Source organism: Kogia breviceps, chromosome 14 (assembly GCF_026419965.1).
Source record: "Kogia breviceps isolate mKogBre1 chromosome 14, mKogBre1 haplotype 1, whole genome shotgun sequence".
Classification (NCBI taxonomy): domain Eukaryota; kingdom Metazoa; phylum Chordata; class Mammalia; order Artiodactyla; family Physeteridae; genus Kogia; species Kogia breviceps.
This window is the reverse complement of record NC_081323.1, coordinates 74,579,337-74,595,999: the sequence shown is the minus strand read 5'-3', so window position 1 is coordinate 74,595,999 and position 16,663 is coordinate 74,579,337. Positions and strand designations below refer to the sequence as shown.

Genomic DNA, 16,663 nt, shown 5'->3' with positions numbered 1-16,663 from the left:
TGCACGGGCTTAGTTGGTCCATGGCATCTGGGCTCTTCCCAGACCACGGATCGAACCCGTGTCCCCTGCAATGGCAGGCGGATTCTTAACCACTGTGCCACCAGGGAAGTTCTGCGTGTGTGTTTATTTCTGTTAACAGTATGGATGCATGGATTCTTTTATTCAATGAGCTATAATCACTCACTATCCTTATTTGTTTCGATGCTCAAATTGTGCCAGATTTGGCCTTCTCAAGATGCCTCCTGTGGCTCTTTGATGCGCTTATAAATGTTTTTAGTACTTATTTTCTGGCACAACAAAATGTTCCAAGCTCATCTGGCACCTTCCTTGTGCCTGTCCAGGCTGGAGTCAGCCACTTCTTCAAGGAGCCCTGGTTTCTTTCGGTGGAATATTTAGTAAACAAGATCTAGGAACTTGTGTAAATATCAGTCTGTCTATCCATCTAATTTTTTCCCATAAATTTTATACTGATGCTTCCCATTCCAATCCCCACAGTTTTTGTTCACTTCTCTCACTCCACGTTTGCTTCTCCCTACTTCCTCAGTGAGAACGCTCCCAACCAGTCTGCATATTTACTCATGTGCTCAATCCTACCATAAACCCCAAATAATTTCCGAATTGCCATGCCCTTACCACTAAGAGCAAACTGACTTAAGAATTCAAGGTTTGCAGATATTTTTTCTTTAGCAGGAGGTGCTTAAAAGTTACTTGAATTAGTTCTATTTTTTTGCCCTTCAGGGTTTTTTTTTTTTTTTGCGCGATACGTGGGCCTCTCACTGTTGTGGCCTCTCCCGCTGCGGAGCACAGGCTCCGGACGCGCAGGCTCAGCGGCCGTGGCTCACGGGCCCAGCCGCTCTGCAGCATGTGGGATCCTCCCGGACCGGGGCAAGAACCCGTATCCTCTGCATCGGCAGGCGGACTCCCAACCACTGCGCCACCAGGGAAGCCTCCAGGGCATTTTTTAAAATAAATTTATTTATTTGTTTTTTATTTTTGGCTGCGTTGTCTCTTCGTTGCTGCAGGTGGGCTTTCTCAAGTTGCGGTGAGCTGGGGCTACTCTTCGTTGGCAGTGCGCAGGCTTCACATTGTCGTGGCTTCACTTGTGGAGTACAGGCTCTAGGCGCGTGGGCTTCAGTAGTTGTGGCATGCAGGCTTCAGTAGTTGTGGCTCACGGGCTCTATAGTGCAGGCTCAGTAGTTGTGGAGCACGGGTTGAGGTGCTCCGCGGCATGTGGGATCTTCCTGGACCAGGGCGTGAACCCATGTCCCCTGCATTGGCAGGCGGATTCTTAACCACTGTGCCACCAGGGAAGCCCAAGGGTGTTATTTTTACTTATCTAAAATAGTGCTGGGTTCATTTATTTATGTCTGTATTCAGATTTTAGGTCCTTTGTATCTATTGATTTAATTTTTAAAACATATTGACCATTATTTGAAAAGTCAAAACTACATGAAAAGGCTCAAAGAAGTGTCTCCCTTTCCCCATTCAGGGCACTGTTGTTTCCCTCAACAAGAGGGATGTAACCCAACAACCAGGGAACCCTCATCTTCTCCCACCCCTCATGGGTGCCCAATTTTATTAGTTTTTGGTTTACCCTTCTTGTGTTTTTCTTTGGAAGAATTTGCAGATATATTTGTTTTCTTATTTCCCCTTCTTCCTTTCACACAGGAAGCATAGTTTAAACTCTTTGCTTTCTTCACTTAACAGTATACCCTGGAGATCACTCCAGAGCAAATCACAGTGATATAATCTCTAAATTGCAGGTAATAAGACATTTCATTCATTTATCAATTTATTGAATGACGGTGTGCCAGCCACTGAGCTACACAGGAAGGATAGAGAAATGAGTAAAATACAGTCCCTGACCTTAATGACCTTAGGCTGCAATGGAAAAGGGAGCCAAAAAAAAAAAGAAAGAAAATCACAGTGTTCTGGGAGCCTGGAGGAGGGAGTCAATAACAAGATGTTCGAAAGGACTGACACCTGAGCTTGAAGAATGAGAAGTAGGTGGAGAAACAGCACATGTAAAGGCAGAGTTGAATAAGGGCAAGGCATGTTGCAGAAATGGGAGTTTAACAGGCTGAGACATAACAGAGTGTGGGAGCAGAATGTGGGTGGGGAGACAGGAGTGCCCATAACGAGGCTGGGGAGGTGGCATAATGCCAGGAAAGAGCTAGACAGTTATTCAGACAACCAGGAGACATGGTCCTCAAAATACCTCTTGGATCCATCCACTTCATAGGTATTTAATTGACTGCCTGCATTGTGCCAGGTGTCACAGAAGGAGCAGCAAGAATAAGATCCCAGCCGTTAGGGAGCTGATACCAGCAGGAAAACAGAATGAAAGGGAGCTCACAGAATTCAGGGGAGAAAATTGCTGGCCAAACAGAGGGAGGGAACCTAACACTCTAAAGAGCTAGGAGTGAGGTGGGGCGAAGGAGTAGTTCCCAAAGAGTAAGGTAGACTTTTAGCTAAGTGTGTGCATGTTCAGGGGAGAGTTGGGAGCTGGAGGAGTTCCAGTGCTAATGCCTGAGTGAAGAGAGAATGAGATGTTGAAAGTTTCGCCAGGATTAAGACCACAGACCCATCACTCCACTCTCCACTTTGCAAAGAAAGAGTAATCCTTTAAAAATGCAAATCTGTTCTCTTCATTTTCTGTAAAAGGCTCCCCACTGCTTTGAGGATGATGTCCACGTCTCTTTTTTAAAATTAATTAATTAATTTGGGGGGCTGTGTTGGGTCTTCGTTGCTGTGCGGGGGCTTTCTCTAGTTGCTCTAGTTGCGGTGAGCAGGGCCTACTCTTCGTTGCGGTGCACGGTCTTCTCATTGTGGTGGCTTCTCTTGTTGTGGAGCTCGGGCTCTAGGCACGTGGGCTTCAGTAGTTGTGGCATGTGGGATCTTCCCAGACCAGGGCTCAAACCCGTGTCCCCTGCATTGGCAGGCAGATTCTTAACCACTGTGCCACCAGGGAAGTGCCTTTTATTTATTTTTTTAAATATTTATTTATTTGGCTGCAGCAGGTATTTGTTGTGGACCACGGATCTTCGTCACCACGTGCAGGATCTTCGTTGTGGCATGCAGGATCTTCAGTTGTGGCATGCAGGCTCTTCAGTTGTGGCATGCAGGATCTAGTTCCCTGACCAGGGCTCAAACCCAGGCCCCTTGCATTGGGAGCGTGGAGTCTTAAGCCACTAGACCACCAGGGAAGTCCCGCCACATCTCTTTTAAACTCTGGTCCCAGGTTACTTACCTTTCCAGTTTTTGTTTTTGTTTTTTAACTCCTCCCTCTTATTTTATACTCGACATAATGAAGTTTTCTTACCTTGTCGTATCCTATTTCCCCTGCCTAGAAATCCATCACCCAAAGCTGAATTAGCTGTACTATCATAGTGCCCTGTGCTTCACCTAATAGATCTCATCTAATTATCTGAATCCACCATTAGTTTGAACTCCTTGAGAGCAAGAAGTGGTTTAATTAGTTACATCCAAAGCACCTAGCCTAATGTCCTAATGCCCAACTAATTTGAATGAATGAAGCCTGCCTTCATCGCGGAGTTGGGTGGAGGATTTTGAACTAGACCCTAGGAACTATGGCCTTCAGTCTCTTTGTTACTACAGTTTAAGGGTTCATCCTAGGGCATGGAGAAACCATTAGGTTGAAAGTCATTAAAATAATTTAGAATTAGGCATAGATTTATCCCCAAAGATCAGCATGCTCAAACTAATAACTTTAATGCCTATCAGTCTTTTATGTAAAGCAGATAAGGTCCCCATGCAACCTACCACAAGCCTAGGATAAGTCCCTGGTCTAGTCGCGGGATTCCTTTTTGTACTCAAGACTCCGCCCATGGGCCCCCAAATGGCGGAAGAACTGCACCCTTCGTCGTGACTTCTCACACGACTGCGGAGGTATCCCGACGCTACGCCGGCGGCCTAGGCGGGGCGGCCGGCTCTTCCTTCCTCTCTGCTTCTTCGGCTCCACCCCCAGCGCTTCACACGCTCATTGTGAAGCGACAGCGGTCGGCAGCCTTCCGGGCTGCTTGAGACCTAGAGACCATAAGTCCTTGGCGCGCGTGAGCGCCCCCGCTGCTCTTTCCCAACTCCAAAGGCGAGGGGCGCGAGATTCACCTTTTTTTATTCTCGCCTCTCCCGCCCGGAGTTAAACACCCCGGTGTGCGCGGACGGCTCGCGCCGCCGCTCCCTCCTCCCCCCTCCCTTCGGGAGCTCCCGCCCGGGCGCTCTTCCCCCTCCCCTTTCCCCGGCGACGCGCACGCGCGCCAAGCCGGCTCGCGCCCTCTCGCTTTCCTCCGGCCCGCGAGACCCCCTCCCCTTCCGCCTCGCGGCGCTTCCTCGCACCGCGGTCTTCTCTCTCCACCCCCGACACCGCGGGGCTCGCCCCCGCCCGCCAACGGCGGGTCCCCAGCTTCCCAGTCCCCGTCGTTTCCCGCGCTCTCCGGCGGGGGCCCAGCCCCGGCTTCCTCTCTCCCTCCCTTCCCCCTAATTCCCCTTCCGGACGCTGCCATCATGTTGAAGCCTCAGCCGCCACAACAGACCTCCCAGCCCCAGCAGCCGCCCCCCACGCAACAGGCCGTGGCCCGCCGGCCTCCCGGGGGCACCAGCCCTCCCAACGGCGGCCTCCCGGGGCCCCTGGCCTCCACCTCGGCTCCCCCAGGGCCTCCCGCCGCTGCTTCCCCCTGCTTGGGGCCTGCAGCCGCTGCCGGGAGCGGGCTCCGCCGGGGAGCTGAGGGCATCTTGGCGCCGCCGCCGCAGCAGCAACATCAGGAGAGGCCAGGGGCAGCGGCCATCGGCAGCGCCAGGTGAGGATGGGTGGGTTTACGGGCGCTGGAGCTGAGGTGGCTGAGACACCGCGCGAGGCGGACTAACAGCCTGGCCACTTTTGAGGGGCGCCAGGGGGAGTGGGGAAACCCCGTGAAGCTGGGGTTGGGCCCCTCAGGTCCAAACAGGTCGGAGGAAAAGGGTCCTCGGATGGCCACCGGGGCATTTAGGGGCCGTGTTCAGCTCTGCGAGCCTAGTCAGGGCTCGGGACCTGGGCTTTAAGGGCAGGCAGGGCGCATCCCGCCAGCGGCGTCGGAACGAGGAGTTTGGGGGGGGGTGAAGAGGTGATCGGGGTCCCCGGCTCCATTACCACGAAGGGTCTGGCGGTCCCCGGCTTCAGCCAATGGGGAGTCAGCTGCGGGAAGGGGTCCCTGGCCGTAGCCAATGGAGGGGGGCGCGCGGCCCACAGTTTGGCCAATGGGGAGGGAGGGACTTGGGAGCGAGTTGCTACCTCCCCCTTCCCAGTCTGGCCAGTAGGAGGGGAGCAGGGTGGGCGGGGGGGGCGGAAGGAGGGACGAAGCTGGGAGGACTGCGGGTCGGGAACCTCCAGCGCGCGCGCGCTCTTCCCTTACGTGTGCGCGGATGCTCTGTCTTATGACCCGGCCATTCTGCAGCCCCGGGTAACATATAGGGCAGCTGCTGGGAGTGTGCGTGGACGGGTTCGCCTGGTGTTCTTGGATGAGTGGTGGACACCCCACTCGGTGTTTCTTCTGTGTGTGGGTGTATGGAATTGAGAGTGGAGGTACACGCAGGCGCAGTGGGTTCTGATCGCGGGAGGGGGGAGGTTAGAAGAGGCCCGTGGGCTTTAGTGCGCAGGCGCAGACCGGGCGAGGCTTCCCGGTGGATAGGTTTTGCGGCTGCGCTGTCCCCCAGCCCCGCCAACGGCCCCCCTGATCGCCCTCTTCAACCGCTGGTTACATCACCCAGCGAGGAGCAGGGTTACCGGGCGATAGGTGACCCCTCCCAGAGTGGGTAGCAGGCTGACTGAGTAAAGAAGTCGAGAAGGGTGGATTGTAGAGGGAGTACCCCCAATCCTCCAGGGTTTAGGACGTAAAAATGATGGTGTTTTCTGTTTAGGAGGTGATATGCCTGAGCTAGGTAGTTCCAAATCTGCACTCTCTGAGTTTCCACCTTTACATCGGGGGTGGGTTATTTGTTGTCGAATATTGCAGCATTTGTCTTTTGGAAAGCATGCAGCCCTGGCCCTCTTGCAGAAAGTGAAACGGTTACGTTGAATTGGCTCTTAAAGCAATTGACAGCCGTTGATGATTGACTGGCATTTGGAGAAAATGGCTTTTAATGCCTGTGTTTCTTCCTCTATAAAGTGAGAATTTGAAAATCTTGTTGGTTAATTGGTTTGTACCCTAAATGATCATCTTCACATGATATCTGGCTTTAGCATACCAAGTTTTTTGAAATCAGTTGTATAAGAGGAATTGAACATATTTAAATAACTAGTTTCTCATTTCTTTCTCTTACAGGGGACAAAGCACAGGAAAGGGACCCCCACAGTCACCGGTGAGTGCCTTTTCCCCTCTGCCTAAGGTACAGAGACCTAAAAGATGTATATGTGGGGATATAGGGCAGATTAGGTGCAGAAATAGTTAGATGGCTTCAGAAGCTCAAGGGACCCAGCACATACAAGGTGGATGTGAGTGGAATGTGGACATTTTGAAAGAAGGTGAGATGGTGACTGGCTGTTCCTTTATTTGTCCTTCTCCTGTGTTACTGACAGGTGTTTGAGGGTGTCTACAACAATTCCAGAATGCTGCATTTCCTTACAGCTGTTGTGGTAAGTGGGTACCTAACCCCTAGGTTGAGGAATGTAATGCATCAGTTTGCTAGAGGCACTCTTCTTCCCTCCCACCCCCCCACTCTTTCAGGGCTCCACTTGTGATGTAAAGGTAAAGAATGGTACCACCTATGAAGGTATCTTCAAGACACTGAGCTCAAAGGTCAGTGTATTCAAATTAGCTTAGCTTTGGAGTTAAATGGGAGGAAGAGGGGGAGAATGAAATAGGCTCATTGCAGATATAAATTGAGTGGTGTTGGTCAACATTGTGGCTGTACTCATTTTTGCAGGCCTGTGCCGGAATAGTGCTGCATTCACTTAAAAGATATGGGTTTAAGATTTGAGGGCTCGGTACTTTGATGTTAAAATGCTCAATTTTAAAGATGTGAATTTTTAAGTTTGGGACTTTGGCTAAGTCCTGTGGCTGGTGTTGAGAAGACAGTGTATGTGAGAATGTGGTGTTGGGGAAAGTTTAGAAAGGGTAAAACAAAAGTAGTCATATTTTTGTCTTCACATTTCTTGATACTGACCCTTGGGTGTTGGGAAATGGGACTTTTGTAGTTTGAACTGGCAGTAGACGCTGTGCACCGGAAAGCATTGGAGCCAGCAGGTGGCCCTCGTCGGGAAGACATTGTGGACACCATGGTGTTTAAGCCAAGTGATGTCATGCTTGTCCACTTCCGAAATGTTGACTTCAATTATGCTACTAAAGGTATTTTTTGGGGCCAGGGTGTTATGTCAGACTCACTTCTTGAGTAGAGAGCAGAGAATGTGATGACTTGTTTCTCCTCCTCCCTCCTCCTCTTTACCATCTTCCTTTATCTCTGAGGAGGATGACTAGATTTTTCTTCTTGAGAATATGTCTTAATGTCTAAGGTACAGTGGAATAAATTCCAGCCTGTGTTGTGGTTCTTCATACTTTCCTTGCTTTGTTTACGACTCCTTGCTCCTTTTGAACTCTTAGAATGAGGCTTTTTATGCTGCACCCCACCCCTTGCCCCTACCCCCCAAACTCTGACACACAGAAACTTTTCTTTACTCCCGTGGTGGGAGGGGTGTTGGGAAGAAGGCTGTGAAATATCACCTGACTCCTGGTCTTCAATCTGCCCTCACAGACAAGTTCACTGATTCAGCCATTGCCATGAACTCGAAGGTGAATGGGGAGCACAAAGAGAAGGTGCTTCAGCGCTGGGAGGGGGGCGACAGCAACAGCGATGACTACGACCTGGAGTCTGACATGGTACAGTCTCCTTCCCCGAGAACCTAAGAGCTGGGCAGCTCTGCTGCCAGAATGTGGGTTGTTGGCACGACATAATTCTTGGAACCAAGAGTTACTGGGGTGGGCGGGGGGATCTCTTTTACTATTGCTTGTTGATGGCAGTTAGATTCCAATGGAAAAGTACAGAAAATAACAAAACAAAAATACCTGTTCTTCCATCATCTGTGATTGACAGCTGTTAACCTTTGCTTCAAGTCAGTTTCTTTCCAGCCTGGGAAAAAAAAAAAAAAAAGATGAGATTGAGTACTGTTTAGGCCTATTTTCCTTTCTCAAAACAACTACCGTGACCATTTAAAGTTGCTCATTAGTGAGTGCATTGTCATTTCACTGCATTAATTTGTCTAAAATTTACTTTTCTTGCTTATAGATTTTGAATTTTTCATGTTGGTCTGTGGATCTAGTCATTGCTCTTTAACTGTTGTGTATTGTCCTATTTATATACATGTACATGTATGTATACACAACAAATTGTATTTATCCTTTTCCTTACTGGTTGGTGTTTCTTTGGCCATTATTTCGGTATTAAAAATAGCGCCTTAGTGAATTTTTAGAACATGTATCCTCATGTACATATGCCAGAATTTCCCTGGTTTATAAACCTGGAAATGGATTTTAGGTCTTAAAGACTTCTCTTTTGCTAGATATTGCCGGTTTGTACTACAGTCCTTAGTACTAGTTGACATTCCCACCAGCTGTGTTCCTTTTTTCACTCTTGATTTGGTCAGATTTTTAATCTTTCAACCTGATGGAGGACAAGGATAGGTTATTGTTACTTTCCTTCCTGGGTTTTAAAACATTCTCCCTTTTCCTTTAGTCCAATGGATGGGACCCCAATGAAATGTTCAAGTTCAATGAGGAGAACTACGGCGTAAAGACCACCTATGACAGCAGTCTCTCTTCTTACACGTGAGTGTCTTTTGGTACTTCTCATGTGGTACAGCTTGAGGTGTGGGGTCATCAACAGAAGGCGGATGGGTCTCTAGGTGGAACATAGCTTTTGTACATGCTTTTCTGGGTGCTGGGTTGCCCTCTCCCCACTCCTGATCTGCCTTGTGAACTGCTCCCGCAAAGGTTTTCTCTTTTCTCTTAACCTTGATTCCATGAGTAGAATTAACTGCTTTCATGTCCATACTTTCCTCTAAAACCTTAACAGATTTGTATATGTGTCTAAGTGTCCTTCAGATTCAGAGGTGGGCCTTGCTGCTCTGCCTGGGACCCTCCTAGATGCCAGTTCAATACATGCTGAGTTGTTGAAGGGTTTAAACACCTACATATCTGAGCTGGTGATAGGACTGATAGAAGTGTCTTCCCTTTTTCCCCTCTTGTCCCGTGGCACTGGGATGGTCGTGGTCCTCTCAGGGTGCCGTTAGAGAAGGACAACTCAGAAGAATTTCGTCAGCGGGAGCTGCGTGCAGCCCAGTTGGCTCGAGAGATTGAATCGAGCCCCCAGTACCGCCTGCGGATCGCCATGGAGAACGATGACGGGCGCACCGAGGAGGAGAAGCACAGTGCAGTTCAGCGACAGGGTTCAGGGCGAGAGAGCCCCAGCTTGGCATCTAGGTGATTGCTATGGATGGCTGGTCCATGTGGGGCGCACCGTTTGGGCCAGGATTTGGTCCAAGAGCTCGGTATACTCTTGTTGAAGCCTTACAGCCGTATAGGTTAATACATAGTTATTTCCAGTTCTTAGGTTTAGGAGACTGAAGTCTAGAATCATTAGGTAATTTGCCCAAGGTAACAAGGCTAAAGCTTATGGATTAAGGACAGGTTTTTTTCAGCTTTTTGATACATGTTCTTTTTTCCTCTGCATATTCATTCATATGTTTTTCTATTCTTCCCTTTATGAAAATGAAACCAAAGTGCATAGTGCTGTATAAAAGCTGCACCTTAAACCACAGTGTGATAGTACCTTTCTTGTAGGTCAGGAGGGTTCGGATTGTGGAGTACTGGCTGCTTTTTCTGGTCAGGGGTTGATGCAACATAAGGGCATAATCCTGGAGCCACAGAACACATAACCAGGACAGTTCATCAAGTGAAAGAGTGCAGACAGCCGAAGCCAGGCATAGTTGTGTGTGTGTGTTGAGGCAGGAGGTGGACTTTAGGAAGAGGGCTTCGTCTTTGTAAAATGTGTTTTGTGGCTACTTAATGTTATTTGAACTCTCTCCCCAGGGAGGGAAAGTATATCCCTCTACCCCAACGAGTTCGGGAAGGTCCCCGGGGAGGAGTTCGATGCAGTAGTTCTCGGGGTGGCCGGCCTGGCCTTAGCTCTTTGCCACCTCGTGGCCCTCACCATCTTGACAATAGCAGCCCTGGCCCAGGTTCTGAGACACGCGGTATCAATGGAGGTGAGTTATGAAGCCGACTTGTTGGGGGCAGGGAACAGGAAGGTAAGGAGGTGGGGAAGACAATTTAAAGGATTTAGATGGGTTAGAAGGAAGGTGTGTTGATGGTAATGTAATAGCAGGAACTCTGCCTCTTTTTTCCCATCTTTAAAAAAAAAAAAAAAAATTAGGCCCTTCCCGCATGTCCCCTAAGGCACAGCGGCCTCTGAGAGGTGCCAAGACTCTGTCTTCCCCCAGCAGCAGGCCTTCTGGAGAAGCTTCTGTTCCACCTCCTCCTGCAGGTAAGATTCCAGTGGTGTTACATGAAGAAATGGATAGAAGTTTGTGAAGGGGGATGTAAATGTGTCAGTTAGAATGCTGGGATGGGAGACAGTTTCAAGATATGATCAGAGGTGTTTTGGAGGCTTGGATTTATGCTTTTTAGGAAATAATTTTTCAGTTTCCCTCGTGCAGAAATCCCAGCGTGGCAATCCATGGGTTGTGTCTGGCCGGCAGATGTCTTTTGTTTAAATTAGTTGCCAGCATTTTAAGACAGGAGAAAACGTAGAGAATTTCTGACTTCTTTTTAAATACAGAAAGTTCTGCCAACACTGAACCTGTCTTGCTGCATAGCTCTGGTTGGCTAGAACTGAGTCATGCCTGTCCCTTTCACCGTTCCAGTCTTTCATGGTACCCATGAAGCCATTTTACCTGCTTACCTTACCTGCCTTGCCATTCTAAGTATTTAGGTTTGTGACCTTGTGGATAAACTTTTCTTGGTGTTTCTGGTGAGTCCCCAGTACCCACTGCTCATTGACCAGCAGTGACTATCACGTCGCTCTCCCTTTTTCCAGTAGGCCGGATGTACCCCCCACGCTCTCCCAAGTCAGCTGCCCCTGCCCCAATCTCAGCTTCCTGTCCTGAGCCTCCCATCGGCTCAGCAGTACCGACCTCTTCAGCTTCCATCCCCGTGACATCATCAGTTGGGGATCCTGGAGTAGGCTCCATTTCCCCAGCTTCTCCAAAGATCTCACTGGCACCCACAGATGGTAAGAGCCACCTGCTTGAGGGCCGTGGACAGTGGGAAGTGTGGTTCTGGACAGAAGGGCCTTCATGCATCTCTCCTTTCTTGTTCAGTAAAAGAACTCCCAGCCAAGGAACCTGGGAGAACGCTGGAGTCCCAGGAGCTGTCCCGGATAGCAGGGAAAGGTGAGGATTTTTTTTTTTTTTTTTTTTCCTGCCAGAGTCTATACCCCTTGGATTAGGACAGCCTTTCAGTTAGGAAGGTTGTTGGAATTCAGAAAAAGACAATGTGTATCAGCCCTTTGATCCTAACTTAAAGGGTTCTAAAGAGCTCTTCTATTTTTCTGTGGTTTCTTTATCCTTTGGGATGCTGTGTAGCCACCTTCGAGAAAAGAAATGTCTATTTTTTCCTTTTTTGGTATTTCTCATAGTCCCTGGCCTTCAGAACGAGCAGAAACGCTTTCAACTGGAAGAACTGAGAAAATTTGGGGCCCAGTTTAAGGTGAGAAAAGTGTGGGAATGAGCTAGGATGTTAGGATGGAGATGAAGGCAGTTTATGGAATAGACACTGGGTGGCACCGAGAGGTGAGAGCAAGCAAAGATGAGGGAAGGAAGGTGGGCTTGGGGTCTGGACTGGACAGTACTCTGTATGTTGTGTATGTGTTTCTCTCCTTCCAGCTTCAGCCCAGTAGCTCCCCTGAGACCAGCCTGGATCCTTTTCCTCCCCGGATCCTAAAGGAGGAGGCCAAAGGGAAGGAGAAGGAGGTTGATAGTCTTTTGGCTTCAGAGCCCATGGGGTCCCCTGTTTCCTCCAAGACAGAATCCATATCGGATAAGGAGGACAAACCACCCCTGCCACCAGCAGGAGGCACCGAAGGGCCGGATCAGCCCCCACCGCCTTGCCCAAGCCAAACCAGTAGCCCCCCAGTGGGCCTCATCAAGGGAGATGACAAGGACGAGGGCCCTGTTGCTGAGTGAGTGGGGTGGGGAGCTGGGTGGGTATCGGGTGATGAGGGGCAAGCCGTGAGGATTTACTTTATTTTTCTCTCATAGACAAGTGAAGAAGTCAACGTTGAACCCTAATGCCAAGGAGTTCAATCCCACTAAGCCCCTGCTGTCTGTGGTGAGATGGGATGGGGGAATGTGGGCTTTGGTTTCCGTGAGGGAGACTTGGGAGCAGGGTGTTAGAGCACTGGAGGGGGGGAGCACCTGACTGTCAGGCAGCGAGCAGTGACAGAGTCTGGTAGTTAGGAGCACGGGCCCACCTACTGGGCTTGATCCTCTGTACCTGCAAGCTTTGTGATCTTAGACAAGCCACTTAACCTCTCTGTCTCAGTTTCCTCACCTGTAACTTGAGAAAGCTCATTTCATAGGGTTTGACGTGAGGCTTAACCAAGTTAAAGCATAGGATGTGTTTGGCGCACAGCACTCCGTGGATGCTGTTGATTGGGGGGGGTGGAACGAAAGTCATTAAGATATCTTATACGTGTCCTCCTTTGTCTCTCACAGAATAAATCCACCAGTACTCCAACTTCTCCTGGGCCCCGGACTCATTCAACTCCCTCCATCCCGGTGCTGACAGCAGGCCAGAGTGGGCTATATAGCCCCCAGTACATTTCCTACATACCTCAGATCCACATGGGACCAGCTGTTCAGGTGAGCGAAGAGACTGGGTGGCCCAGGGTGAGAGGTTTGGCTGGGCTACCTGAGGGACCGAGTCACACCTGTTCTGAGCATTTATAGCAAGTCGTTCAGTCTCACTTGTGTTCTTGTCCCTAGGCACCTCAGATGTACCCATATCCTGTGTCCAACTCAGTGCCTGGACAGCAGGGCAAGTACCGGGGAGCAAAAGGTGAGCAGGGTCAGGAGGGGCAGTCGGTGGCACTGCCTAGTGCCTGCTGGCAGATGGAGCTTGAGCTCTGCACTATCTTCCCCCCACCGGCAGGCTCCCTGCCCCCCCAGCGCTCGGACCAACACCAGCCAGCCTCAGCCCCTCCGATGATGCAGGCCGCCGCCGCTGCTGGCCCCCCTCTGGTGGCTGCCACACCTTATTCTTCCTACATCCCCTACAATCCACAGCAGTTCCCAGGCCAGCCCGCCATGATGCAGCCCATGGCCCACTACCCCTCACAGGTGACTGAGGCACGGGAGGAGAGGGGGGTATAGAGCCCCTGCTTCTTAGCCCGTCTTCTCCACCTCCCAGACTCTGGGAGCTGGCGAGGGAGGCAGGCAGAGTTCTGGGTGGTGATGTCCCACTTGGGCTTCAGTCCTGGCTCTGGTAAGACCTGTGCAAGGCAGTGGATCCCTGGGCCTTAGTAGTGCTACACTTTATAAGGAAAGAAACTTAGTAGGGTTATTGTGAACGGGCAGCAGGGTGGTCGTGATGAGACCAGGGCAGCGCTGTGCCCAGGGTGCTCGGCAGCAGGCTGTGCCTCCCAAGCCCTCCGCCGTGCCGACCGCTCCTCTCCTTGCTCCTCCAGCCGGTGTTTGCCCCCATGCTTCAAAGCAACCCACGCATGCTGACGTCGGGGAGCCATCCCCAGGCCATTGTGTCATCCTCCACCCCTCAGTACCCTTCTGCAGAGCAGCCCACCCCTCAAGCCCTTTATGGTGAGTTCTGTACCGTCTCCCCTCCAGGCTGTGCTCCTCGGCCCCTTCCAGTGTGCTCAGCCCTGATTTTCTCCCCCTTTCCTGCTATAGCCACTGTTCACCAGTCCTATCCACACCATGCCACGCAGCTCCATGCCCACCAGCCGCAGCCGGCCACCACGCCTACTGGGAGCCAGCCGCAGTCCCAGCATGCAGCCCCCAGTCCCGTCCAGGTGCCTGCCATGGGGGATCCAAGTGGGTGGGGCAGGAATGGGTGGCTGCAAGAGAGGGATAGGCTAGGGGTCATTCCCCAGCGGGGAGGGAGGACCAGGGGTCAGCAAGTGGTAGGCCGGGGGACCGGGGGAGGAAGTGGTACTCACCCTCCACCTCTCCTTTACAGCACCAGGCGGGGCAGGCCCCACACCTGGGCAGTGGACAGCCACAGCAGAACCTGTACCACCCAGGGGCCCTGACAGGCACGCCGCCTTCTCTGCCGCCGGGACCTTCTGCGCAGTCCCCTCAGAGCAGCTTCCCCCAGCCAGCCGCTGTGTATGCTATCCATGCCCACCAGCAGCTGCCCCACGGCTTCACCAACATGGCCCATGTTACCCAGGTAAGAGCCCACGTGACCTGCTTTGCCACGAGGACCTGAACCCTCGGTGCACCTTTCACTTCAGGCTCCTGACACTGGGACTTTCAGAGCCCGTGTCTGAAAGGTGCTCCCAGCTGCTTTTTGTTTTCTGCAGGCCCATGTCCAAACTGGAATCACAGCAGCCCCGCCCCCTCACCCTGGGGCTCCCCACCCACCCCAGGTGATGCTGCTGCACCCACCCCAGAGCCATGGGGGCCCCCCCCAAGGCGCGGTGCCCCAGAGTGGGGTGCCTGCACTCTCAGCTTCCACACCCTCACCCTATCCCTACATCGGACACCCCCAAGGTGAGCAGCCTGGCCAGGCGCCTGGATTTCCAGGAGGAGCCGATGACAGGATTCGTGAGTTCTCGTTAGCTGGGGGAATTTGGCATGGAAGAGCTGATGGGCTGCAGGTGGGGCAGGATGCACGGGTTCTGGGTGGGGAGTGAGGGGTCTTGGAGGCAGGGCTGTCCCACAGGGCGCCTGCCGACGTGCACCTGTCTGTGAAGTATGTAGGGTGGGCAGAAGCCACAGTCGCCGCCGCCAGGGGCTTGCTCCTGGCTCTGTCCTTTGCTTCCCTCCGTCCTCGCTCAGTTGTGATCCAGCAGCCCCCCTCCCCACTGCCTCCCCAGCTCTCAGTGACCCCGACTGTCTCCTGACTTAGCCGAGGTAAGGTCAGCGCAGCAGACAGGGCCAGGCTGGGGTGTGGGGGGCTGAGCTGGGCACATGAGGAAGGGCTCTGCTCACTGGGAAACGGCGATTGATCTGTGCTTCTGACAGCCCCATGAGACACCTTGAGGAGGCGCTCCTACCAGCACTGCCCCACACCCCGCACTGGACGGCACTGGATGCAGGGACAGCTGCTTGGGTTCTAATGCTCCTGCTCTCTTCTCTTTCCCCTCCAACCAGTTCAATCTCATCCCTCCCAGCAGCTCCCCTTCCACCCCCCGGGGAACTGAAGATTGTCCTGGCCGCGACCTGAGACCTCCATGAATGGAGGGAAGAGTGACCTATGTCTCTTCCCCCAGCAGCTCGGACCAGTCCCAGCCCCCCAATCCCCCTTTCCCCCCTGGGGCGGGGGGAGCTGGGGAACTCCTGCCAAGCACCTTGAATGGGAAGGGCCTCAAAGTGGGCAGGGCCGGGGTCCAGCGGGGGTGGGGGGTTCCTGCTCTGCCCCTGCCCATCCTCACCCCATCTTGCCCTTCCATCCTCTCATCTATCCTCCCCGCTGGAGACGAAGATCTTTTATTTTCTATTATTTATAACCTCAGACTTGGGCCCCCTGTTCTTTCTTCCCCATTAACTTGAATGACCTGCGTGAGAGACACAGATGCCCCACAAGGATGGTTGGACAAGGACTTTTACTTTTTATTACATAAAAATATTTAAAAAAAATTAAAAAAAATAAAATTTTAAACTAACTTAACCCGCTTATAGTTTCCTCTTTGGAGAATAGTGAGATCGCAGCTCAGTTTTATGTGGTTTCCAAGGTGGGGCAGTGTAACAGTACTGCCCAAAGATGACTTTCTGGCTCTGATAAGTGCTACACAGGTCACCCAGTCTCTGAGGCTGTTTTCTCCCCCTCACAGTTGGCCTCCTAGGTATGGTTTGAGGTTTTCATTTCTAATATAAGTACTTCATAAGTTATGTCTACCTCTTACACTGCAAAGTACATTAGTGTTCTGGGCCACTGGAAATAAGGGTCTGACTGGTACACAGCTGAGAGGTCTTGGGTGTGGGTGAGAGCTGTAAGACGAAGCTGCTGGTGAAAGTGGGGAGAGGGCTGAACTGAGCCAGGCTGAGGGGAACAGGAGCTAAATTAGGAAGAGAGGAGGCAAGTATGGGATGGAGAAATAACAGGCTTCAGAAGAGAGGGGGGTTTTTTCAGAGACAGCTTGGAATTCTTTAACTATAGGACCTGGCCTTCATTTCTTGTCTAAAAAGTGAAGATTTCACCCTTAGAGGACAGAGGATGGGACTGGTGTTCAGTTATAGGCAGAGAAAATGGGCTGAGACCAGGGCAGGAAGAATGAAGTTAGATATTAGGGGAGAATTCCCAGGTGTATCTGAAACCTGGTATTTGGCAGGCATGGCACTGAGGAAGACAGGCGAGGTGTTTAAAGAGGTGAGTAGAGAAAGGGGTTATCTGTAGCAGCTAACTGGCTGTTAAAAACCGGGTGGGTCTGGGGTTCC

General features: G+C 51.5%; 1 protein-coding gene across 23 annotated transcripts; it reads left to right on the top strand.

Moving 5' to 3' along the window:
* Nucleotides 1-3,996: 3,996 nt before the first annotated feature.
* Nucleotides 3,997-15,896, top strand: ATXN2L (ataxin 2 like). Of its 23 annotated transcripts, none has more exons than XM_067013811.1 (24): nt 3,997-4,817; nt 6,318-6,354; nt 6,572-6,628; nt 6,720-6,791; nt 7,190-7,340; nt 7,744-7,868; nt 8,722-8,813; nt 9,267-9,467; nt 10,077-10,252; nt 10,420-10,530; nt 11,083-11,277; nt 11,366-11,437; nt 11,683-11,753; nt 11,930-12,225; nt 12,305-12,374; nt 12,761-12,907; nt 13,031-13,103; nt 13,197-13,384; nt 13,732-13,861; nt 13,952-14,073; nt 14,241-14,453; nt 14,587-14,830; nt 14,980-15,139; nt 15,251-15,896. In XM_067013811.1, the coding sequence occupies exons 1-23, from the start codon at nt 4,525-4,527 to the stop codon at nt 15,132-15,134; spliced, it is 3,291 nt and encodes a 1,096-aa protein (XP_066869912.1). In that variant the 5' UTR covers nt 3,997-4,524; the 3' UTR covers nt 15,135-15,139; nt 15,251-15,896. The 23 variants fall into 23 exon arrangements, with proteins under 23 accessions (XP_066869912.1, XP_066869913.1, XP_066869919.1 ...); XM_067013812.1 differs by having other exon boundaries at nt 15,380-15,440; XM_067013818.1 differs by having other exon boundaries at nt 15,103-15,139; nt 15,251-15,338.
* Nucleotides 15,897-16,663: the final 767 nt, after the last annotated feature.